We start from the raw sequence: 26250 nt of genomic DNA on the forward strand, positions 1-26250 counted from the left end.
ATTTGTTTTTCCTACTATGGAAGTCAATGGTTACAGGTTTTCTATGTTCTCCATGGTTTTTCTTCAAAATAACTGATTTTGTGTTCAAGAAAAAATAAAGATAAAGGTTTGAAAGCACTTGAGAGTAATTAGAGAGTACATTTTCATTTTTGGGTGAAATTTTATTGCACTCAGACTTACGTGTGAAGTCTCTTCTATTCAATTGTTTTGGCACAATGACTTTGTTAATAATTCAGATATTACTCTTTTAATATTTAAACATTTTAAATCCCCTTTTCAGTATCGGCTGTGTGCACACTTACCGACGTCATATAGGTGGCGCTGATGCTGTAAAACTGTGTTTACAACCATCACCAACACTCCGGAAGAAGAGCCTCTCAGCTTTGGTGTTTCTCTTTAACATTCTGCTCATTAACAGAGTAAAACAGCAGATATTAAACTCAAACTGACTCTGGATCTGTTCAGTAAACACGCATCTACTGTCCAGCAGGAAAGAGCGCGAATCCAGTCAGAAAGAGCGCGAATATTCCTGCCCTGCTGAAGGCGACGGAGACTCTTTTCCTCTCAGCGCTAAATAAGTGTGTTTAATGATTAAATGATGTCTTCAACACACACTGCTGTCAAGACAGAGTTTATAAAAGAGGAGAGCGAAGAAGTGCGGATTCCTGAGCCGTGTGGAGATGAAGAAGAAGAAGCCTTAACCCTGAAGAAGGAAGAGCCGGAGGAACACACAGGTCTGTGGACATTTTATACACATTTTTTGGAGTATCTTTTATGTAAATTACCTTTTACATAATTATTTGATACACACACAAAAAAGCACACACACACACACATATATATATATATATATATGTATATATGTATATGTAATAAGGAACAGGTCACAGTGGCATCACATACAGTTCTACTTTTTCTTATATCTTTCTATTGTTTTTTTACACCTAAATGTGATTTTCGTAGCTTGTTTTTGGTCCAAATATTTAAAAATTCTTCAATCAAGAAACATTTTCTTGACAAGCAAAACGCATTGTGTTGTTTTAGGAAATAATGAGTCAAAATTGAGGGACGTTTTTCTGAAAATAATCTGCCAACTCGGTAAAGCAGAATAATCTTATGTGAAATTATTTTTCTTACCTCGTTTGTTGGTTTATTTTTTTGCTCGTTTTTGAATTTTGACTAATTGTTTTTGAAAACAAGACCATGTTTTTGCTTGTCTATAAAATGCTTCTTGATTTAAGCATTTGTAGATATTTTGGATTAAGAAAAAAACAAAATGAATCCTTTGAAAAGCGTTTTCTGCTGTGTAAACTTTTACAAAATAATCCCAATCAATATAAAAGTATGAATTTTCCCAGTATGGTTATAAGCAATCATGTGAATTTTTTACACAGAAAAACTAAATATTGTAATGTCCTTTTTTCCCAGATATCCTGCAGCTTTGTTTTCTTCCAGTTCCGTCATTAGTTTCTGCTTTAACTTTTTATTCTCTTATTTTCAGCTCAGATTGAGATTAAACTAAACGAGGATCTTCAGGACTACGAGCAGCCTCAGTATTTAAGCTGCTCGAGAATCGGCACCAGCTTGACTCAGAAAAGAGCTCGAAGAGGAAAAGGCTTTTTCTTCTCCTGCCTCGAGTGCCAGATGAGCTTCGAGTCTAAGGAGCACCTGATGGAGCACTTCAGGGTCCACACTGGAGAAAGCTCCACGCAAACAAACACATTGCAGAAACAGCCGATGTTCTGCCATCAGTGCTTCAGGGAGTTCTCCTGTAGAGAACATTTGCTGGAGCACTACAGAATACACAAGGTGGAGAAGCCCTTTCCTTGTGAAGAGTGCGGGAAGAGTTTCTACCATAAGCAAAGCCTCGCAAATCATGCCAACTCTCACACTGATCTGAGACCTTACGTATGCCAGCACTGTGGGAAGGGCTACATCCATGAAGACAGCCTTATTATTCATTTGAGGATCCACGAACTAGACAAACCATTCAAGTGTGATCAGTGTGAGAGGTCTTACACTCATAAACACAGTCTTACGTATCACCTTAAAGTCCACACTGGCCTTTAACCATTTGTGTGGATGGAGTTAGAGATAAATAAGATATAGATGATCTGATTGATCACATGTGGAGTCACACTGGAGAGAAGCATTTCCCAAAGAGTGAAAAGTGCTTCACAATCAAAACAAGCCAGAATGAACTCAAGGCAATCTCTCTTGGCTAATCAGATCTCTCAGAGATGTTCAATATGGTTTAGGTCTGGGCTCTGGCGAGGCCACTCCAGCTCATTGGCTGGGAGAAATGCATTGATTCTTTGATGTATGGTGATTATTTCTGTATTCATTCAGAGTTGATTCTGTTTTTAAATTAGATTGCGATGGTGCATGTCTGGTGTGTGCAAGATAGAAGCAGAAAAAGCATCGGCAGTGGACAAGGGAATTGATTTGCTCTTTATGTTGGTGGTGAGAACCTAATTTAACTCCACCCCATCTTCAAATGTAAAGTATTAACACAGCTGAAGACATAGGAAAGCAATGTAGGTCTATAATCATTTTGGAATTGGATCCTGAAGCATCGAAAGATCCAAACTGCTCATTTTCCATAATCAATGCTCATATGTTGTGTTATGTAAGGAATAATTGACATGCAGTGGAGTTATTGCATTAAAGCTTAGCTCATGTGGTCACGATATGAAGTGGGTAAGCATTTCCAACTTACTGGAGTACATTATTCTGCCTATTTTGTGTTTTTGCCAGATTCATGTCAAACTCAAAACACAACAAAATGTTTATTAACGGATATTTTTACAGTGCAGTTGTGACAATTACAATCAAAACTGTTGAATCTGATACATATGAGTCAGTATTTGTGTGATCAAATGTTTAAATTATTATATTAAATGCTTAAATTAGTTTAATATGCTTTACGGTCATCTTAAAAGCCTAAATGGACACTATTTTAAAGAAATCAGTATAATATGAGATTTTGATTAACAACATTTACTGATTATTATCAGTGATTATTTTTCAGGAATGTCTTATTAATGGTTCAAAATAACCAAAGTTCAAAATAACATTTTCAGTAACAAATTAAGAGCTCAATAAATTAACATATTCAGAGAAACTGAATTTTGAAGAAACACAGTACTCAAAATCTATTTGGGAATGTTATACGCTTTGCTATATTCAAGGATTAATGTAAACTATTTAAAAATCATTTAATACAACTGATTGGCTCACTTCAGTAGGTGGCGCTAATGTTGTAAAACTGTGTTTACAACCGACTCTAATACTCCAGCAGAAGAAGAGGATTCAGCTTTAGTGTGTTTCTCTTTAATATTCTGCTCAGTAATAGTGTAAAACAGCAGATATTAAACTCAAACTGACTCTGGATCTGTTCAGTAAACACGCATCTACTGTCCAGCGGGAAAGAGCGCGAATCCAGTCAGAAAGAGCGCGAATATTCCTGCCCTGCTGAAGAAGACGGAGACTCTTTTCCTCTCAGCGCCAAATCAGTGTGTTTAGTTATTAAATGATGTCTTCAGCACACACTGCTGTCAAGACTGAGTTTATAAAAGAGGAGAGTGAAGAAGTGCGGATTCCTGAGCCGTGTGGAGATGAAGAAGAAGAAGCCTCAACCCTGAAGAAGGAAGAGCCGGAGGAACACACAGGTCTGTGGATGATGGAGAGACTCTCTCTCTCACTCTCTCTCTCTCTCTCTCACACACACACACACACACATTACAGGATATTTACTGATTAATTTAATAAGACTGTCTGTAAAGGAATATTCCCGATTTAAGAGCTGGGTTGTGGTATTATGACGTCTCAGAACTTCTTTTTACAGCACAACAGTTATCTTTAGCCATTGTTCCGTCCATTTCTATCTAGGTCGTCATAAAAATGATAGCTAGGTAAATTGAGTCATGATATAAAGGTACGTTTATTATAACAAAAATGTAAATGAGCACCTCCCTTTAGGTGCTACATTAGCAAAAGCGGTCTTAGATTTCAGTTAGATGTTATATTTTCAGAATAAAAGTAGAAACAAGTCTTTAGACTTGCTAAATTCATTCATTCTCCTTCAGCTTAGTCCCTTTATTAATTAGGGGTCGACACAGCGGAATGGACCACCAACTATTCCAGCATATGTTTTACACAGCGGATGCCCTTCCAGCTGCAATCCAAAATTGGGAAACACTCATTTACACACACATACAGTACGGCCAGTGTAGTTGATCAGTTCCCCTATAGTGCATGTGTTTGGACTGAAACCGGAGCACCCGGAGGAAACCCACGCCAACACGGGGAGAACATGCAAACTCCACACAGAAACACCAACTGACCCAGCCGAGACTCGAACCAGCGATATTCTTACTGTGAGGCCAAGGTGCTAACCACTGTGCCATGACTTATTAAATTGTTCAAAATAAAAAATTCAAAGCAGTAAATCATATGCCCCATTCACACGGGGCTTCAGCGACAACGCTTGACTGAAGACGTGTCCGAAGTTGGGGCTGAAGCGATCGTCATAGCAGCGTCAGCCAATGAAATTCAGTCAGCAATAGGCCACTGTCTAGCTGGTGTATTTGCTTACAGCGATCTGATTGGCTGACGCTTCCGTTGGCGCTTGAAAAGTTGAGCAAGTCCCAACTTCTACAGCGAGCAACGCCTCTAAAGCGGCGCCGACAGATCCACAATGCAGATCGGCAATGCCTGACGTCACCCATTCAAAGTGAATGGGAAGCGTAGACGCTGAAGCCCCGTGTGAATGTGGCGATACACTTACACAGGCTGAATGAAAATGCAGATTCACACTGTGAAACAGCAGTAATAATGGTAATTAAAGGGATAGTTCACACTAAAATGTAAATTCTGTCATTATTTACTCTGTGAGGCTCACACAGCCCTTCAAACAGATTTTTGAGCAAAGAGACTCACAAATGTAAAAATGAGTGTTATTAAATTAAGAATTTTTACTGCAAACAAGCATCCGATTAATTTCATTCATGATGGAGTTCATGTGCTACAGTCAAAAACAGCAGTGTCTGGATTAAAAGTGCACACAATTTACAGTTTGTGATCATCTCTCTGTTTTGATGATTTGTGATCCAACTGTTGATCTCAAAACAGATAAAACGAATGAGCGGATTGTGCTGCACTCCTATGGAGATCTCAGTGTAGCCGCCATTACGGCTCAATGTTTTTAGCCCACCAGGTCTCCACACAGCTTACGAGACTGAACGATATCAATTGATAGTTTTATGATTGTCCATTTTCTTGTGTTCCGTTCAGACCAGATCAAGATGAAGGACGAAACTCAGGTCAAAGATGAGCAAAGTGAGATCGGGGTGAAGGAGCAAGCTAAAGAACAGAATGAGGACGAGGACTACGAGCAGCCTCAGTATTTAAGCTGCTCGAGAATCGGCACCAGCTTTACTCAGAAAAGAGCTCGACGAGGAAAAGGCTTTTTCTTCTCCTGCCTCGAGTGCCAGATGAGCTTCGAGTCTAAGGAGCACCTGATGGAGCACTTCAGGGTCCACACTGGAGAAAGCTCCACGCAAGCATCGGAGAACAGCGCGGAGAGAGCTGTAGTGTTCTTCTGTCATCAGTGTCTCAGGAGCTTCACCCGTAAAGAACATCTGCTGGAGCACTACAGAATACACAAGCTGGAGAAACCCTTCCAGTGTGAGGAGTGCGGGAAGCGGTTCCTTCACAAACACAACCTCACGAATCACGCCAAACTGCACTCCGGCTTCACTCCGCACGTGTGCCAGCTCTGCGGGGTGAGTTATATTAATAAAGACAGCCTTTTTGATCACATGAGGATTCACGAAGGAGATAAACCGTATCAGTGTGAGGAGTGCGGGAAGAGCTACAGTCAGAAGCGCAGCCTCAAGAATCACTTAAAGTTTCACACTGGACTGAAGCCGTTTGTGTGCCAGCAGTGTGGACGCAGTTACCTGGATGAAGACAGTCTGACTGGACACATGTGGACCCACACCGGAGAGAAGCCTTTCCCATGCCTGAGGTGTGGAAAGAGATTCCTGAATAAAGGAAGTCTTGATCAGCACATGAAGATCCACAGCGAACTCGAGCCCATCTCCTGGTTCTCCTCATAGTGGTTGGTGCTGGTGAATGGCAGTGGCTCTCGAGTGTACAAATGTTTACATTTCAGTACTGTAAGATTAGTCTGCATTGCACTCTTTAAAACATCTCTGCAGTAAGTCAAGGAAAGAGAGTTTTTAGAATGGAACAATGCCATCCGATATTTACGCTGAGCTGGTCACATGACTATAACTGCATCATTTTTGAAAATTCTCAATTTTTGCTGAATTGTTTAATTTAATTTCTTGACCGTTTTCTAGATACATCTTGTTTTGATGTGGACAAAATGAAGAGGGAAAATATACATTTTAAACTGAAACATGTGCTGCACGGTGGCGCAGTGTCGCCTCACAGCTAGAAGGTCGCTGGTTCGAGCCAAAGATGGGTCAGTTGGTGTTTCTGTGTGGAGTTTGCTTGTTCTCCCTGTGTTGCCATGGGTTTCCTCAGGGTGTTCCGGCTTCCCCCACAGTCCAAACACGTGCGCTATAGGGGAATTGAACAAGCTAAATTGGCGGTTCATTCCGATGTGGCGACCACTGATTAATAATCCAAAAAGAAAGTGAATGAACGAACTGAAACATTATAATAACCAATATAATTTAATTAGTTTTTCACAAAAAAGTTTTGCAAATAAGATTTTTACATAAAAAAAAAACACATTTATTGATCTTAGGCCTGTCACAATAATCAATATATCGACTGATCACACAACACATGCACATTTTTGGTGATGCATTATATATCGGCCATACATAAACATCAACTCTAGCCACATTTCAGCTGATGGCACAGCCTTTCTATCTCTATTGGAGGTGTCAGTGTCAGTATGGGTAAAAAACATTATAGTGTTCACTATAAATTATTATATTATATTATACTTTTTTTGTAGTTCTTTTGACCTTGGACATTTTAACATTTTATTATTATTATTTATTTGTTTATTTAGAATATACGTTTTTTATTTGATTCCAATGCCTAATTATTAACTTGTTAAAATGAATTTAATTAAGTGAAATATTCTTAAGAATAATATGTTATGTGTTCTTTGGAAGAGTACATGCATTGTGACGATATTGTAGTGTCAAAATGGTCTTAAAATGCCAATAATATTGTGTATGGCAATGCATTTTGGTGCTATATATCGTACCACAAAAATTAGATATGATGACAGGCCTAGTTGATCTTTATGAACGTGTTTTGATTGTGCATGTGTAATATAAATGTGAATTATAGATTTTCCTCTTGAAAACATTCTTACCTCTCTTTGGCTGTAGGTCTGACTCCAGATGAACACTGTATCTTACCCCCCATTCACACGGGGCATCAGCGTCAACGCTTCCCCATCACTTTAAATGGGTGATGTCAGGCGTTGCCGAACTGCATTGTGGATCCATTGTCGCCGCTTTAGAGGCGTTGCTCGCTGTAGAAGTTGGGACTTGCTCAACTTTTTAAGCGCCAACGGAAGCGTCAGCCAATCAGATCGCTGTATGCAAATACACCAGCTAGACAGTGGCCTTTTGGTGACTGAATTTCATTGGCTGACGCTGCTATGACGATCGCTTCAGCCCCAACTTCAGACATGTCTTCAGTCAAGCGTTAAAGCTGAAGCCCCGTGTGAATGGGTTATCGGGGCCGCTTAGGTTGCCTCTATGGATGCGCCAATGTCCTGACATTTAATCTTACCCATCAGGTTATGCTACCAGTTAATAATTAGATGGTTTTGAGGTTGGGGTTAGGTATTAGGTAGGTTAGGGAGATATTACAGCTTCATATCACACTACTCCACATTAAAATTTACACTGGTAGTGAAATCTGCATATTGCGTCATCAAAATGTGCTGCCTACTTTTTGAATTGGGGGTTAGGTCAATCTGACAGGGTAGGCCAAATCGACAGAACACCAGCCCTGTTCATGTCCCTTCAAAGATCAGAATAACATGAGAATTTGATGATCAATATTTGTTTATTGTTAATGTCAACTTAGAAAAGTTCAACAGAATAGCCTTTTGGGTTTTGTAAGAAATGCAGAATTCAGAATCTAATGCTGACTATCATGTGCCCTCTGTCAGTCCCTGCCCACTCTAGGTGGCGCTGATGCTGTAAAACTGTTTACAACCGTCACTAAACCTCCAGAAGAAGAGCCAGCAGCAGTAGCAGTAGCTTCGGTGTGTTTCTGCTCAACATTCTGCTCATTAACAGAGTAAAACAGCAGATATTAAACTCAAACTGACTCTGGATCTGTTCAGTAAACACGCATCTACTGTCCAGCTGGAAAGAGCGCGAATCCAGTCAGAAAGAGCGCGAATATTCCTGCCCTGCTGAAGGCGACGGACACTCTTTTCCTCTCAGCGCCAAATAAGTGTGTTTAGTTATTAAATGATGTCTTCAACACACACTGCTGTCAAGACTGAGTTTATAAAAGAGGAGAGCGAAGAAGTGCGGATTCCTGAGCCGTGTGGAGATGAAGAAGAAGAAGCCTTAACCCTGAAGAAGGAAGAGCCGGAGGAACACACAGGTCTGGATGACTCGGTTATTGTTTTTAGCCATAGCAGCTAATCACAGATCGCATAGAGAGGGATGGATGACCGCGATAATCTCCTCATAATAAAAAGCCATATTACGTTTTTACTCATGATCAATAATAAAATCGTAGCACTATTTTATAGAGGATCAAGTAAGACTCTTGTCTATTAATAGTCAGATTTCACTCATTTCCTCAGCATCAGTTAGCAATGACTTCAACACTTGTTTCTAAAACATTATTTTTTAATAGTTCTTCTGTCAAAATTATAGTCTAATATCATGTGCCATTTTCCTATGATCTCTATCCTTTTGAATACATCTAGCCCCTTATTATTTGTTTTGTTAATTGTTGGGTTTACTGATTTTCAACCTTGCAATTCTGTAAAATGTGTAGTATAAAATATATATGAGCAATTCCAGCGTTATTTGCAGTAAAAACTCAAACATAAATTCACATAGAAAGTATATATGTTAACATTATATTGGGAATTCCATCTGGGCCTACCTATTGGTCAAAAAGTCCAACATCCATATATAGGCAAGTGCACAGGTATATTGCTATATAGACCATTTAACGTGGTGATGTTATTGACTCACGAACATTTCCTGCTATTTCATTACTGTAACAGGAGGTAATTCAATCATTCCTCAATGTTAAAACAGCTCTCATAACATTACTTATCAACATGTGGATGTTTTTGGATTCTCGGAAGATGTTGAAATTTAAAATATGTGAAACAGGAAATATATTGGGACTATTGTCTATGTTTACATTCCTCAGAATAGTCTATACAGCATCATATGTGCAGCTGTTATGTGCAAATTGGCATGTAAAGTATGTCGTTAAGCGCATACGTGTGAACACACCCTCTTATGGAATTAATTTGTGTTTAATACTAGCTTGGATATTGTTTTAAATTGCACCCACACATGCTCGACCGTTGTTATTGTGTGTGTTCTGTTCCCTTCAGATCAGATCGAGGTGAAGGAGGAAGCTCAGATGGAGGAAAGCGAAGAGCTGAGCGATGACGAGGATCTCGGGGATTATGAGCCGCCTCAGTTCTTGAGCTGCTCAAAGATCGTGAGCAGATTTTCACAACTACGAGTTCAGAAAGGAAAAGGCTTTTTCTTCTCCTGCCTCGAGTGCCAGATGAGCTTCGAGACCAAGGAGCATCTGATGGAGCACTTCAGGGTCCACACTGGAGAAAGCTCCTCGCAGACGCACACCAGCACCGTGCAGAAACAGCCGATGTTCTGCCATCAGTGCTTCAGGAAGTTCTCCTGTAGGAAACATCTGCTGGAGCACTACAGAATACACAAGGTGGAGAAGCCGTTCTCCTGTGAGCAATGCGGGAAGAGCTTCGCTTATAAACAAAGCCTGAACAATCACACCAAGCAGCACAGCGACTGCAGGCGCCACGTGTGCCAGGACTGCGGAGCGGGTTTCTCTAGTAAAGACAGTCTTACTGATCACATGAGGATCCACGAGATCAAGAAGCCGTTCCGCTGTGATGAGTGCGGCAAGAGCTACACCTATAAATACAGCCTGAGGTACCATCAGAAGGTCCACCGCCCCCCCAAGTCGTTTGTGTGCCAGCAGTGCGGACGCAGTTATTCGGATAAAGACAGTCTGACAGGACACATGTGGAGCCACACCGGAGTCAAAGCGTTCCGCTGTCAGAGATGCGGGAAAAGCTTCACAATAAAGTCCAGTCTTGATCAGCACATGAAGATCCACAGCGACCTCAAGCCCATCTCCTGGTTCTCCTCATAGATCAGAGCTTCTCAAATATATATATACACACACACAGATGAAGTCTGAATTATTAACCCTCCTGTTAAATTTGAATTATTTTAGAATTTATCCCCAATTTCTGCTTAACAGAGAGATGTTTAAACACATTTCTAGACATAATAGTTTTAATTATTAATTTCTAATAACGGATTTCTTTTATCTTTGACATTTAAAAGCTTTCATTGATTCCTTCGTTTATTTTCTGCCACTTTTCCGGGGCCGGGTCGCAAGGGCAGAAGTCTCACAAGATAACCCCAGACTTCCCTCTCCCCAGACACTTCCTCCAGCTCTCCAGGTGGATCCCGAGGCGTTCCCAGGCCAGCCGAGAGACATAAGCCCCTTTCACACAGTGATACCGGTAAATATCCGGAAAACTTCCGGAACGACTTCACCGGTAAATTCAAAAAAGCGCTGTTCACACAGGCGAGGACGTTACGGAAATTTTCCGGAAAAGAGCATTCACACATCATTCCAAAATACCGGTAAATTCTGACATCATTAACCAGAAATGAGCTTTAAACGGCTGCGCTTGTGTTTGTAAACATTTGACTAAATTACAGACTCTGTGGATGATCAATATTGTGAACAACTTTCGCAGGATCACTTTCGCATGTCGAGATGTTCATTATATGTGCGTGTGCCGGCGCTCACAGGCTGTTTCACAGGCACACGCAAAGCTTGAAGGTAAACAAACAACGGCTTATCATAAGCATCTCATCGATGATTATTTACACAGTTGGCATTAAGAAGAACATATAAAAGGGATCTGACTAACTTCTAGCAGCTAAATGTGTCTGGAAAAATATTCAAAGGCTTTTATTCTCACAAACCGCGCGGACGTAAATGCGTCTGACTGTTGTGATTGGCTAAAGCAGACGTCTCACGTCAGCACGTTCTAGACGTGCACGCGCTTATTACGGCAATCTTCCTTCTGCATTCACACAGCGCAGCATTCCGGCAAATTGCCGGTAATGTTACAACTTCTCTTTCCGGAAAATAGCCAGAACGAATTTACCGGTATTTTCAAAAAGGACCTGTTCACACATACAACCTACAACAAAAGGTCTGTATGTGTGAAAGGGGCTAAAGTCCCTCCAGCATGCCCTGGGTCTTCCCTGAGGTGTGGCGCGGCTGGGATGAGAATCAGCACCTCCAAGTTCGAGGCCATAGTGCTGCACTGGAGAAAGGTGGTTTGCCATCTCCAGGTTGGAGGAAAGTTTTTACCCCAGGTGGAGGAGATCAAGTATCTTGGGGTTTTGTTCATGAGTGAGGGAAGGATGGAGTGTGGGATTTGCAGGTGGATTGGTGCAGCAGTAATGCGGTCGATGTACTGGTCTGTTGCGGTAAAGAAGGAGCTGAGCTGAAAGGCAAAACTCTTGATTTACCGGTCAATCTACACTCCTACTCTCAGCTATGCTCATGAGCTTTGGGTCAGGACTGAAAGGACAAGATCTCGGATACAAGCAGCTGAATGAGTTTCCTCCACTGGGTGGCAGGGCACACTCTTATAGACAGGGTGAGGAGCTCTGCACCCGGGAGGAGCTTAATGTAGAGCCGCTGCTCCTCCACATCCAGAGAAGCCAGCTGAAGTTGCTCTGGCATCTGTTTCGGATGCGTCCTGGATGCCTACATGTAAAGGCTTCACTAGGGTAATTAGGGTAAAGTTAGGGTAATTAGGCAAGTCATTGTATAACAGTGGTTTGTTCTGGAGACAATCAACACTAATATTGCTGAAGGGGTGAATAATATTGAGCTTAACATGACTTTAAAATGATTAAAAACTGCATTTATTCTAGCCCAAATAAAACCACTATGACCTTCTCCAGAGGAAAAAATATTATAGGAAATACTGTGAACATTTTTCTAAATCTCTTTAACATTATTTGGGAAATATTTAAAAGGAAAAGAAAAATCACGGGAGGGAGAATAATCCTGACTTCATCTGATAAACATCAGTTTTTCAATTGCAGGGTTACTGAGGTGATGTTGTGATGTGACCCGCAGATTAATAATCTTATTTTGTACTTGTAGATGAATCCTGAATCTGTAACGTTCGCAGGGTGATCGCCTGCCTGCTCATTCACAGCACATGTGTTAAAACATTTTGGTTTCCCTGTAAAATATAGTGATGACAGAAGTTGTGGAGGCACCTCCATGCTCTCTCAGTTAATAAAGGTGTTTGCTGTCTCTGCTTGTTCAGCGTTAAAGAGAGAATATCAGTCAAAGAGTTCCTGCAGACTGCTTTCAGAAATGAGCTGTGAGCTATACAGTGATATACACACTGGAAATAAATGCTCATTTATTTGCAGACAGGTTAAAATATTGTCTTATTTTGAGAAATATGAGTGAAAATGAAGTGAGTTTTTCAAAATAATCTTACGTCAAAGCAAAAACAAGATTATTTTGCTGTCCCCATTGGCAGGTTATTTAGATCAGTGCTTCTCAAACTGGATTCCTGGAGGGCCGCGGCTCTGCAGTTTTACTCCAACTCTAATCAAACACAGCTGATCCAACTAATCAAGCTGTTCGAAAGAGTCCTGAACACCTTCATTAGTGGATCAGCTGTGGCCCCTCCAGGAATCCAGTTTGAGACCCATGCTTTAGATCACAGGTGTCAAACTCAGTTCCTGGAGGGCCGCAGCTCTGCACAGTTTAGTTCCAACCCTAATTAAACACACCTGATCAAACTAATTGAGTCCTTCAGGCTTGTTTGAAACCTACAGGTAAGTGTGTTAGAGCAGGGTTGGAACTAAACTGTGCAGAGCTGCGGCCCTCCAGGAATCGATTTTGACACCCCTGCTTTAGATAAACTCTCCTGCAGGGTCTGCTCACTCCAGTAGGAGGCGCTGATGTAAAACTTTCCCACCATCACTAAAACTCCAGAAGCTGCAGCAGAAGAAGAAACGCAGCACGACTGTTGCCATCTTGTTGTTAGCATTAACCTCCGCACTCTTTATACTCCATAACGGAGATTAATAATCATATATCCCGCGGCTACATCTCAGTAAGGACAGCATTTAATCCACAGAAGGAAGCAGTTCATGAACTGAGGCGAAAAATGCCGCGAATCTCCTAAAAGCGACGGAGACTATTCAGAGAGTCCGCACACAGGCCGAAATCAGTGTGTTTAGTTATTAAATGATGTCTTCTGCACACACTGCTGTCAAGACTGAGTTTATAAAAGAGGAGAGCGAAGAAGTGCGGATTCCTGAGCCGTGTGGAGATGAAGAAGAAGAAGCCTCAACCCTGAAGAAGGAAGAGCCGGAGGAACACACAGGTCTGTGGATGATGGAGACACACACACACACACACACATTACAGCACACACACTATACAATACACACACCACCGCATATTTACCGCCTAATTTAACAAGACTGTCGTTAGCTGGATATTATTGTTACACCAAAAAGGCAAAAACATTGATAAATGAACCCACTTCTCATTTACTAGTCTGTTATGGGCCAGATCATGCCTCTTGAGCCTCCTATCTCCTCCTGATTTGCAGTTTCTGTTTGAATAGTGTAATCTATAAAATATGATTTATTCTATAGTGTGAGTTATTAGGCAACGTGATACAAAGCTACACACATCTTCATTGGAGTGATTACCTGAGGTGTAGTGTTGTCCAGATACTGGAATCTCTAAATTTATTACCAGCAAAATATTGATATTCAGTAGGCTGCTATTTTTTATAACAAGTGTATCAAAATACTACAAAAAGATCTTCATGCTGGAAATATGTTTACTTCAAATGTCTTTAGAGGGAGATTTTGTCAGTTTGAGACACTTTCAACACTATTTGGAGGTGTCCATGTTGCTGAGCAATGTATATTAAACTATGGAAAGACTTGTTCGACCACCTTCACACCAGGGTTGTCGCGATACCATGAAGTCATCTTATCATACTATACCATCTGAATTTTCTCGATACCAAGTAGTATCGTGATACTGTAATTCATAACTCAAATTATTTTAAAAATTGTTAGAAATGCTGTATTTTATGTTGTAATAGGCCTACTTGTATTGAATTCATAATTCTCATATTATTAAAAACATTGCACGTCACTTCACCTGAAATGTATTCATTGTTTTGTTTATTTTTTAGATCACTGACCAACAAAAACACATTAAAATAAAGATACAAACCTTACCAAATGAAATTTGTTACAAATACAGCATTTTTGAGTTTTTCATCTGTTGTTTTTTTCCAGTTTTATCAGGCAACAATCCAAAGTAACTCAAAATGTCACTCCTTTTAAGAGATTGTCGGGGTTGTTGTGGCTACTAAATCACATTAACAGGAACACAAATGAGCTGATTCAGATGTGTGAAGCGTTAGAAAGCGTGCATTAGGCTACCATAAAAGGTGTGAATTCTACACACTTATGCAACCTTAAAGGGCTCAACACAGACTATTAAAATAAAATGGTCTAGTGTTGCACAAACGTGTGAGCATTTTAGTGAATTTTCCACACACAACATTATCCATTAATGACAACACTAGGGCTGCACGATTCTGGTGAAAATGTGAATCAGGATTTTTTTTTGCTTAAAGTCAAGATCACAATTCTTTCTCAAGATTCTGTAGATGTAAATTAAAGGTTAATATGATTAGCCTATTATTATTGTTAATTCTCAAACATATGGTAAAACAACAATACAATATTTGGCCTGTGTGCAGCTCTACTGTTGCTTAAAATGCTAAACTTCGTATTATGGTGGACTTAAACAGACTTTCAATATATCCTGTTTGTTAATTCACAGAAAAATGATGACATCAGAATAATATTCATAATTATAAAACTGAATTATTAAGTTTGAGACATGTTCTTGTCATCTGCCATTGACAACTCTCCTGACCTTGAAAATATAGTGGGCTGAATTTGGATTGTGTGTAGGGTTGAATCGAGATCGTGATCTTTTTTCGATTAATCGTGCAGCCCTAGACAACACTAGCGTTTACAAACTACAGTGGCTCCGCCAGTATTTTGGAGTCAGAGTATCGCAATACTACAATAGTAGCAGTAAACCGTGCAACCTTACTTTACACTAGGGTTGGGTCGATAGATGATGCCATCGTTGATTGCAGATTGCCGATAAACTTCATGATGCTAAGCTGGCATCACCCTCCTCCACCGGCTGCCGCCATCGCAGCAGTAACCCGCTCCCAAATAATACACACTGAGGCCCCGTTTACACTAATACATCTGTTTTAAAATGAGGTTCTAGAACGAAAGTGATCTACATCCACACTGGGCATGGGCCGGAATAAGATTCTGACGGTGTGATAACCTTAAATTTCACAGTATTGTGATAACCGCTCTAAAATATATTCTTTTAAATGTCTGGGTAAAAAACGATTACTTTTATCCTCTTTGAACACAGTATATTTTATTTTGAGAAACATTTAAAATATTTTGGAGCAGTAAACATGTCAGGCTAAATAACTCAAATTAATTATTGACCTCTGCTGTCTTCATTAGTTTAAAAACATTGATTTATTTACGATTTAAAATGGCATCTTTGAATATCTTTTCTAAAAAAAAAAAAAGTAAATGAAAAATCGTACACATACCTTAGGAACTGTTTTGCAAAAACCGTTGCCGATATTAAAACCATGGCTTTTCCAAACCGCTGTATACCTTGAAAACGGTTATCGTCCCATGCCTAATTTACACTGACGTTTCAACTAGCGTTTCTGAAAATATCTCCATCCACACTATACTGCTGAAAGCGTGAGCACACACACTCTATCATGCGCTGCAGCATACGCGCACGTCTGAGCTCCAGCAGTCAGCGGACAGCAGTCAGAACCCCAGAGAGCAGTGCACGTCAGACAGTTTATCAAGGATGCAGCGCTGGATGGCGTCTCACTATAGTTGTTAAAAGTGATCTTTAATTAATCTTGTCTCTATCTAACGACTCTTCGCTCTTTTGAATCTATCAGTTAACGTGTCACAGCGTCAAAATTGGACGACATCGCCCAACCCTACTTTACGCTTCTCTCCTGACATTGAAAGTATAACTGGTTGAATCGTAGAGATGCTGGATTAGGATCATGTGTAGGCTCAAATTGAGATCGCCATCTTTTTTCAATTAATCGTGCAGCGCTACAATACTCCAGTTTTGCGCATTAATCTAATTAGCATCTTCAAAGGTAAACACAGCTCTTAATGCATATTAATCATCACAGCTTGTGGATAAACAATCCAATCTGCTCCTTTCAGAACAAACCGAAGTGAAGGAGGAGCGAGAAGAACAGCATGAGCATGTTTACGACTACGAGCAGCCCCAGTACCTGAGCTGCTCGCTGAACGGTAAAAGCCTGACGCAAAAAAGAGCGGAGCGAGCAGGGTGCGGGTTTTTCTTCACCTGCCTGGAGTGCAAGAGGAGCTTCGAGTCTAAGGAGCACCTGATGGAGCACTTCAGGAACCACACCGGAGAGAGCTGCACCCAAACACAAGTGTTCATGCCTCAGTGCACCACCGAAAAAGGAGCGTGTCCGTTACCGTTCACCTGCCACCAGTGTCAGAAGAGCTTCACCTGTAAAGACCATCTGCTGCACCACTACCGCATACACACGGTGGAGAAGCCGTTCCCCTGTGACGAGTGCGGCAAGAGTTTCATACACAAGCAGAGTCTAAAGAACCACCAGAAAGTTCACTCGGGATTGAGGCCGTTTGTGTGCACGCTCTGCGGGAAGAGCTACATCCATAAAGACAATCTCACAGACCACATGCGGATCCACACCGGAGAGAAACCGCACACCTGCAAACTCTGCGGGAAGAGCTTCACGCATAAAGGAAGCCTCCTGCACCACATGAAGATCCACACCGGACTCAAACCCTTCACCTGCAGGCAGTGCGGACGCCACTTCACACACAAGGGAAACCTCAAAATCCACATCCGCATTCACTCCGGGGAGCGGCCGTTCGTGTGCTCGCAGTGCGGCAAGACCTTCATTTACCACGGGAATCTGATGGGCCACTTGAAGAAGCACTCTGGGGAGAAGAAACACCGCTGTGAGGAGTGCGGCAAGAGTTTCGTGGAGGCTCGACACCTGCAGAAGCACATGAAAACACACGCCACGGTGCGGCCCTTTGTGTGTGCACACTGTGGGAAGGACTTTTTGTGGCCGCACAACTTCAAGGAGCACATGAAGGTCCACACCGGAGAGAAGCCGCACGTGTGTTTGGACTGCGGGAAGCCCTTCACCAGGCAGATCTACCTGAAGCGGCACCAGAGGATCCACTTGGGGGAGAAGCCGTTTAAGTGCGAGCGCTGCGGGCTGTGTTTTACCACCATGGATTCACTGAGGGTGCACGAGCGAGTGCACACTGGTGAGAAACCTTACAAGTGTCCATCCTGCCACAAGAGCTTCGGCAGATTGAGTACGCTGCTGACGCACAAGAAAAAACACTGCCCCATGCTGAGGAAGTGAACGCCAGTAGAGAAGTGCTTTATAAGATCCTGGTGTAGAGAGTGCTGCTCAAAACGTCTTAGAGGGGCAGTTCACACTGAAAGAACATTCACTCACTGTTTTACTCTCCAGTCAAATCTTTCAGACCTTTATGAGTTTCTTTCTTCTGTTGAACACTAGGGATGACAGCTGCAAGACTGACGTTTCGACACAGTGTCGAGATCCCAAAGTGCAAGTTTTTGCAACACTGCACCAAAGCATGATCCGAAATACCCAGGTAACGTGACTTAAGCGGTTTGAAATATCTAGGTTATGTGACTGAAGCAAATCGAAACATTTAGGTCATGTGACTAAAACAATTCGAAACACCCAGGTCACCTCACTAAAGTGATTTGAAAAATTTAGGTAATGCTACTAAATCAATTTAAAACACCCGAGTAACACGACTAAAGCAATTCAAACCACTGTGGTCATGTGACTAAAGCAATTCGACACACCTGGGTCATGCAACTAAATCAATTCAAAACACCTGAGTCACACGACTAAAGCAATTCGACACACCTGTGTCATGCGACTAAAGCAATTCAAACCACTCTGGTCATGTGACGATTTGAAACACTCAGGTGACCTGACAAAAGCAATTCAAAACATCTAGGTCAAGTGACTAAAGCGATTTGAAACACTAAGGTTACACGACTAAATTGTTTAGAAACACTCGGGTCACGTGACTAAAGCATTTTGAAACACTCAGATTACACGGCTTAAGTGATTTGAAACACTATGGTCACGCAACTAAATTGATTTGAAACATTTAGGTCAGGCTAATAAATCGATTCAAAACACCTGATCATGCAACTAAATTGATTCGAAACACCTGGGTCATGTGACTTAAGCAATTTGAAACATCTAGGTCATGTGACTAAATTGTTAAGAAACACTGGTCATGCGACTAAAGCAATTCCAAACTCTCAGGTAACGCAACTAAATCGATTAGAGACACTCTGGTCATGCAACCAAAGTGATTCAAAATACTTTGGACATGCGACTAAATCGATTCGAAACACTTGATCACATGACAAAAGCGGTTCGAAACACCCAGGTCACGCAACTAAAGTGGTTCGAAACACTCGGGTCACACAACTAAAGCGATTTGAAACACCCAGGTTATTTGACTAAAGCGATTCTACACATTTAGATCATGACTAAAGCAATTCGAAAGACCTTTATGAGATTTTATGCATGCTTTTGACAACTGTTAAGCTTCATTCGCGCAGTTATGTCATTTTAAGTGCAAAGATGACAGTTTGTCTTTTTTTGATGGCAGCATGACATTAGACAACAGAACTTGTCATAAATTTGTCATAAACAAAATGGCCATGAGGCATTATTATTGTGAGTTGACTAATCACATTAGTCATTAAAATGTCAATAATAGTTTTAAAGCAGAATTAATTTTGATTTACTGTAAAATGGATCAGAAATATATTCATCACACAGTTATAATGACCTCATTACAATCATGTTTATGACAGAATAAATGAATCAAACAAGTGATATTTTATTCATAAATACAAAAAAGCACATTTAATTATTTTTCAAATATTTTTTCCTCCTTGATGCACTCAACCGACATACACTGTCTAGGGATTAGTGAGTGAGTGAGCAGTTTTGAACACAGCCATTGATCTCTATATTTACTGTCCTACTTTGGAAGTCAATGGTTACAGGTTTTCAACATTTTTCAAAACATCTTCATTTGTGTGCAACAGAAGAGAATCTCAAGTTTGTGTGAAAGTGAAGCTAAATAAATGAGTTAATTTAGATCTTTTTAGTAAACTGTCCCTTCATTTATTTTTTATTTTTTGTAATTGTATTTGTTGTAAGGTGATGCATGGATAAAATGGTAAATACATAAAACATGTCAGACTCGCTGCCGTGGGACACAAACTCAGATGTTGTCTACTGAAAGTCCAGCATCTAATGTGTTTTAATGGGAAACGGTAAAACCAAAATAAGCACCTTAGAAAAAGAGTTTAAAAGAATCAACTGCTGTGACATTTTATATAACAAAATTAATTAAAAATGTTTGTTTCTGGAGTTCAAAATGAACAAATTAACCCCTTCAAGGTCCGATTGGTCCATGCTGTTGATGTAATATGTGGGTGTGGCTCTGGGGCTCCGCCTCCTCTCTTTTTTCATTCCTGCAGCAGTCAGTCAGAATCCAGCATCCTATAATATACACAGTGAAGAGATGCTGAATGCTGTAGAAATGTCAAATTTCAGTCAGTTTATGCTGTTGTTCAGCTCACAGAATGCAACATACACTGATATAATCTAATCAATCCAGAGTAAACAGTCTGTCAGTCTTTAGAAACAACATGAGAAAAGAGCTGTAAGAGTGTTGATCTCATGTAATCACTGGCCTGAAATGTCATTGGTTCTCTAATGTTTGATTAATGGCATGGATGAACGAGTCCTTTAGGCAACTCTTACTGAATGGATGAGAATCTGTCTGTGTTCACATGTGTTTATTTTGCGTATACTAGTGTGCTTGAATCTCTGTCAAGCACACTCTGCAGAAATGTCTTAATTTAGTTGCTTTATACCCCAGACTGAAGCTGTGTGGTGTATAATGTGTACATGACAAAATGAACATAATAAAAATCCAAATCTCCAAGGCTGTTCAGGGTGTTTAGAATCCTTATGGGGTTTTATGGTTGTTATTATTATTTAATTTTCACAAACTTTCCAAAAAAACTTTTTATTTTTTATTTTAAATTATTTGTATTTATTTATTAGAATTTTACTGAGTTTATTGAACAAATACAGCATGTCTGATTTATTTTTTTTATGTAATTTGGGTATTAAAAATAGACTCCTAGAGTTAACCCTAACCCTAACTGCACTGATTAAAAAAAGGTAATTTATGTATTTTTGATTGTATAAAACATTCATTCTGAAGAGGTAAAAATGTAATTTTAATGGATCTCATCTTTGACTTAGTAAACAGGAGCGTGGCCTGTGGCTTTACTAAATACACACTGCAGGTTAAAATGTCCCCAATGTTAATGGTTACAACCTAAATTGGAGATGAGGTCTGAAAATGTATGGAAAGAGTCTAATAAGGGTGTTAAAGGGCATCACATCTTATTCATGTATACTGTGTAATACTGCAGTAGTGCTTGTAGAAAACTACAGTACTGGGTTGTTTGTTTATACCACTGTAGTTGTTTTGTTACCATAGCGACTGTAGAATCACCACAGCAGATCAATTACTGTAGTTGTCGAGTTACCATAGCGACTGTAGAATCAGAAGAGCTGTAACCGCCGCGCGGCCGAGACAGCGCTTCAGTTATGAGTCCATTCAGCATTTCTGCGCCATCCCAGCTTCTGTTACTACATCATGTACAAGTGTATCAGTGATGAAGACAGTTTGAATTTGACTTTTTATTCCACGAGGTGATTGGTTAGCCGACCTTTGACTGGACGGTTATTACGGTAGTGCCAAAGTAAGGGACTGTCCTGGGAAAATCTGATCACCCTTATGGCTGACTAAAACAGGGCTATTCGATATTCTGATTGGGCTACAGCCACTTTGAGCCACAGTTTAGCACCGGCTTCACTGATTTTGAACAGCAGCGAACCGAAAAGAATACTTCATCGACGAGAGAAAGCATAACGCAAAGAGGCATTTCCCACGTCATAACTCAAAGTAATTCTTCAGCCAATCAAGGGCCCCCTTATTCTGTGAGCCCTGGGGCTTCAGCCCCACCTAGCCCTTACGTTAATCCGGCCCTGCTCTGACGTCTCTGTGTAGTGACGTTACTATGTGAACATAGTAAAAGCTGTAGTCTGCCACATGTAGTACACAAACTCTTTGTGAAAATGTGTTCTGATGTTGTTCCGCTGACTGGTGAAAAACCTGAATCAGCCCAAATAACAGTCAGAGAAAACCAGGGTCAAGAAAGTCATGGCAGAAATGAGTTTATTTATATAAGCTGCATGTGCTTTAATGACTATAGAAAGTCACTGTTGCAGACCACACGAGCATCAGACTCAACAACAATGCAAAAAAACTGTTATTATAAATGAATAAATTGATATGAGTTAAAAGATCAGTTCACATTAAAAACATTTCTTGTCATTTTCCTGTCGGCTTAGTCCCTTTATTAATCCGGGGTCACCACAGCGGAATGAACCACCAACTTATCCAGCAAGTTTCTACGCAGCGGATGCCCTTCCAGCCGCAACCCATCTCCGGGAAACAGTTCAAATTAAAAACAAATGCATGAAAATTTGGATTGTGGAGTTGATTATGAAGAATCCTCTGATGTTTACTGGCAGCCCAACATGTAAACTGAGTCATTCATTTGTGAGTGAATAACAGATAACCCACATCAAATATCTGAATCCTTGACAGGAGCTGAAGCTCATCCTGGCCGCAGCGTTGTGTTCTTCTCTGTGAAGAGGAAAAAGCACCACATGAAATACTTAAATGGTTTCATAACCACATTGGAAAAACATACTACTTGTAACTTTGAATTCCTTCCTTCATTCATGCATTCATTTTCCTTCAGACTATTTATTCAAACTAAATTAAATCATTTGTTTAGTATTGTCAGTGCTTTTTGTTAAAGTTCGAGTTCAAGCACGTAGAACCAAATCAGCGCAGAAGGAGTTTCTAGACTGTTAATGTTAATTACTTTATTTCATTCATTTGCTTTTCAGCTTAGTCACTTTATTAATCGAGGGTCGACCCAGCAGAATGAACCGCCAACTTATCCAGCACATGTTTTACACAGCGGATGCCCTTCCAAACGCAACCCATCTCTGGGAAACATCCACACACACTCATTCACACTCACGGACAATTTAGCCTACCCAATTTCCCTATAGCGCAGGTGTTTGGACTGTGGGGGAAACCAGAGCACCCATGTGAACACAGGGAGAACATGCAAACTCCACACAGAAACACCAACTGACCCAGCTGGGACTCAAACCAGCGATCTTGCAGTGAGGCGACAGCACTACCTACTGCGCCACTGCGTCGCCAGCCATGTACAAAACAAAATATTTTAATAATCATATTCAGATGCTTAACGTTACTTATTCTCATTTGCGGGTGAATGTTAAATTACTTCACTAAAATTATTAAAATAAAAATATATATATATTTTCTAATTATTGAATGTTTTTTATCTTGAACCGAATGATTGGCTCTGTCGGACCTATTTATTATTTTATTCTTCTTTAATATAGATTTCACTTTAATTTTAAAAGCACCGATAGAATATTTAATCAAAATCAACGATCAATAAAAAGTACATCAATGATTCAAAAGATCATTTAAAATAATGAAAATGAATGCATCATCCGTCATAGCAAATATCACAGCAAATATCAAACATATTAATTGAAGGATGTTCACAAACTAGAAAGCATTGCAGAAAAATTAATATATACAGATGAAGTCAGAATTATTCGCCCCCCTGTTTATTTTTTCTCCAATTTCTGTTTAACGGAGAGCAGATTTCTCCAGCACATTTACTGAACATCATCTATTTTCATCATAGAACAGTTCCTCCAGCAGTTTATGATGCATTTAGGAAACAGGAGATAGCCCCCGCTCTAATGCGCCACCTGGCTGGAGAAACCCGTTCTCAGAGACGTACTTTAGTCATTATTTGGGTCGCACACATATTCTGAATGCCTTTGGCAGAATTCAAACGAGCCGTTTTAATCTTGATTAACCCAGATTACAGTGAGATTAATCTAGATTAAAAATGTATCTATGCCCACCTATAATTTCAGCACCTTTAGAAATCTGTTTTCTGAGAAAAGTATCTGAGAGTCGTATCACACACTCCATGATTAAACTGCAGGCACCTGAACTACATATGGAGAAGAACATCGAGCAGCTTAATATGTTAATCACCTACCGCTCGGGATCCTCCTGCTCAGCGTCTGCTCAGCTCCTCCAGTTATTCGTCATCATTGCTGAAGACAGAAGCATATTATCAGACACACAAAGAGCATTTATAAAGTTTTCTACATGCTAGTCCAGAGTGTTTGTCAGATGTCACTGTAAAACTGTCGGCTTTTTCCTTGAAGTCGCATAAGCAGGAGATAAGGTCTACTTTAAACAATCTCACAGACATATAGAGAAAAGCAAATCCTGTTACAACTATCCCACATTCTCCTGAAATGAAATAAAGTTACTCACCTGCAAAAACAACAGCAAAGGAAATCGCAAAGTTTACAGAGGAAACAACAGCAGAATTGACAGCAATCTCCCAAATCGCAGCAATCGTCTTCAGCGGCAGCATCTGCCAAGTCTGCAGCGGTGTCAGCGGTGTCATCAGAGAACTCAAGTTTTGCATGTATTTTATTGTGTTTATCCTTTTTATGACACTTGCATTTGCATTTCGTATGGCAATATTCCATGCAAGTGTCACATCCAGCGTTGCCCATGGTTTGTTTAAGAGCTGTAAGTGGTCTGTTTGAATGGCTGAGCGGGTTTGGAAGTCTTCTCCAATCTCTGGGTTTAACTGGATGACCTGAATGTGATTTGCATGTAAGGGGAACTGAAAATGGCTGTCAACACGTGTCTGCCCAATGATCCCTTCTCCAGAAAATACTTTCCAAGAATTACTGTATGTGTGTCTGCTGAAAAACACAACTCCATCACATTAATAACCCTCATGCTCCTGTATGAACAGATAAGATTGTGGATATGAGAGGATGAACTGATCATGATTTCACTGTTCAACACAACAGACCCTTGAGATAAGACTGTCTCGAACGCCCCATCACAAAGTGGCATTTATCATCATTTGACAACAGAAACACAACAACAGCTGACCGACAACCACAGCCTCAGATCAAATCAACACCAAATAAAGGACATTAAAGTGCCCTGTCTGGATCTACAGCTGAAGTCAGAGTTATTCTCCCCCTGTATATTTTCCCCCAGTTTCTGTGTATCAGAGAGCAGATTTCTCCAGCACATCTCTAATCATAACAGTGTTAATAACTCATCTCTAATCACTGATTTATTCTCTCTTTGTCATGATGACAGTAAATAATATTAGACTAGATATTCTTCAAGACACTTCTATACAGCTTAAAGTGACATGTAAAGGCTTCACTAGGGTAATTAGGGTAAAGTTAGGGTAATTAGGCAAGTCATTGTATAACAGTGGTTTGTTCTGGAGACTATCGAAAGCAAATCTAGCTTAAAGAGGTTAATAATATTGAGCAATCTGAGCAATATTGAGCAATAAATTTCGACTAGTAACAATTGTAATTAAAGATGTCTTTAACTGAGTTTTTACTAGTCATACATTTGGAGATGTCTTTAATTCGTCATATTTAGAGATATTTACAAATATATTTGAAGATATCTCTAATTAATTTACTAATAGTCGAATTACAGTTGTAGATATCTTGAATTGGATTTTTGACTAGTCAAAACTCATTTAGAGATATCTCTAATTACAATTGTGACTAGTCAAAACTCATTTGGAGATATCTGCAGATATTTTTCAATGGAAGTCAATGGAGGAATATGACTAGTCATAATATATTTGCAGATATCTCCAGTCTGAATCGTACTAGTACAATTGTAATTGCAGCTATCTCTAATTGTCATTCTGACTAGTCTAAATATAATTTGAGATATCTCTAAATATATTTATGGATAGTCAGAACAAAGGTTTAAATGCTAATACGGCTTGCCATATGCACACAGCCTGCTTACCTTAACAGACGACAGAAATGAGGCGTGAGGAGGAACAGGTCTATCAAATGCAGTGGGGAGCCAGAGGGGTGTCCGGGATGGACACCCCTAACATCTGATTGGCCACCCCTGGTGCCACCCCAAACTTTTATTTGCTGCTGGCAGTTATCCAGCTACACAACCACACACGTTTTAGGCACACACAATCTAGGACACACGATTCAGCAAACCATATATAGTAACTCCTAAGCATTATCGCCACCCATTAAATTTCACAAGTATGGTTTCCCATTTCAGTCATCATCATTATTATATCGTAACGATCATTTTAACATCTCTGCAGTTGCTGAACTCAAATGATCTAAATACAAATAATTGGTTAAAGACACTTATGACTTTATCCATGTGTCCACATACACAAAGAAAACACAACAGACTGTCTAATTGTAGGATTAAGTGTAATAAACTAATTCAATATCTTAATCTTATCATACTTGATTAAAATCACTTTGTTGTAAAATATAAAAAGCAAACAATAATGTGTCACATTAAAATAAATTAGCCAACTATAGTTAATCATTTAAACAATATATATAGTTATAAACTGATTATCTTAACTAATTATCTGATTATAATTATTAGTTTATATATAAACTATCTTTTA

The 26250-nt window shown here is 40.0% G+C and overlaps 4 protein-coding genes and 1 long non-coding RNA gene across 11 annotated transcripts; 4 read left to right on the plus strand and 1 right to left on the minus strand.

The window, feature by feature from the left end:
• Positions 1–302: 302 nt before the first annotated feature.
• zgc:113452 lies at positions 303–2847 on the plus strand. Its single transcript, NM_001030240.2, has 2 exons — positions 303–734; positions 1502–2847. Exons 1-2 carry the CDS (start codon positions 596–598, stop codon positions 2068–2070), a joined length of 708 nt encoding a protein of 235 aa, NP_001025411.2. The 5' UTR covers positions 303–595; the 3' UTR covers positions 2071–2847.
• LOC137487212 (uncharacterized) lies at positions 338–8500 on the plus strand. 5 transcript variants are annotated; one of them, XR_012389867.1, is made up of 4 exons: positions 3283–3671; positions 5296–6124; positions 8177–8272; positions 8376–8500. XR_012389867.1 is itself a non-coding variant. In XM_073922077.1 (4 exons), the coding sequence occupies exons 1-3, from the start codon at positions 3533–3535 to the stop codon at positions 6120–6122; spliced, it is 804 nt and encodes a 267-aa protein (XP_073778178.1). In that variant the 5' UTR covers positions 3283–3532; the 3' UTR covers positions 6123–6124; positions 8177–8500. The 5 variants fall into 5 exon arrangements, 4 of the variants coding, with proteins under 4 accessions (XP_073778165.1, XP_073778178.1, XP_068069470.1 ...); XM_073922077.1 differs by having other exon boundaries at positions 5296–5786; positions 5949–6124; positions 8177–8500; XM_073922064.1 differs by adding an exon at positions 338–734 and having other exon boundaries at positions 1507–3671; positions 5296–8500.
• LOC794642 (uncharacterized) lies at positions 8228–12612 on the plus strand. 3 transcript variants are annotated; one of them, XR_012389890.1, is made up of 4 exons: positions 8228–8272; positions 8376–8622; positions 9602–10760; positions 11515–12612. XR_012389890.1 is itself a non-coding variant. In XM_073922095.1 (3 exons), the coding sequence occupies exons 2-3, from the start codon at positions 8484–8486 to the stop codon at positions 10402–10404; spliced, it is 942 nt and encodes a 313-aa protein (XP_073778196.1). In that variant the 5' UTR covers positions 8228–8272; positions 8376–8483; the 3' UTR covers positions 10405–10998. The 3 variants fall into 3 exon arrangements, 1 of the variants encoding a protein (XP_073778196.1); XR_012389887.1 differs by having other exon boundaries at positions 8228–8622; XM_073922095.1 differs by lacking the exon at positions 11515–12612 and having other exon boundaries at positions 9602–10998.
• Positions 12613–13336: 724 nt separating this feature from the next.
• Positions 13337–20525, plus strand: zgc:174263. The gene is made up of 2 exons (NM_001114314.2): positions 13337–13702; positions 16656–20525. The coding sequence occupies exons 1-2, from the start codon at positions 13564–13566 to the stop codon at positions 17867–17869; spliced, it is 1353 nt and encodes a 450-aa protein (NP_001107786.2). The 5' UTR covers positions 13337–13563; the 3' UTR covers positions 17870–20525.
• Positions 20526–21807: 1282 nt separating this feature from the next.
• LOC110437952 (uncharacterized) lies at positions 21808–25656 on the minus strand. The gene is made up of 4 exons (XR_002455710.3): positions 25608–25656; positions 24072–24555; positions 23788–23845; positions 21808–22307 (listed from the first exon to the last, which is right to left on the minus strand). It is a non-coding gene; the product is annotated as an uncharacterized lncRNA (long non-coding RNA).
• Between the last annotated feature and the right edge of the window lie 594 nt (positions 25657–26250).

The sequence above is a fragment of the Danio rerio genome, chromosome 2, assembly GCF_049306965.1.
Source record: "Danio rerio strain Tuebingen ecotype United States chromosome 2, GRCz12tu, whole genome shotgun sequence".
Taxonomy (NCBI): domain Eukaryota; kingdom Metazoa; phylum Chordata; class Actinopteri; order Cypriniformes; family Danionidae; genus Danio; species Danio rerio.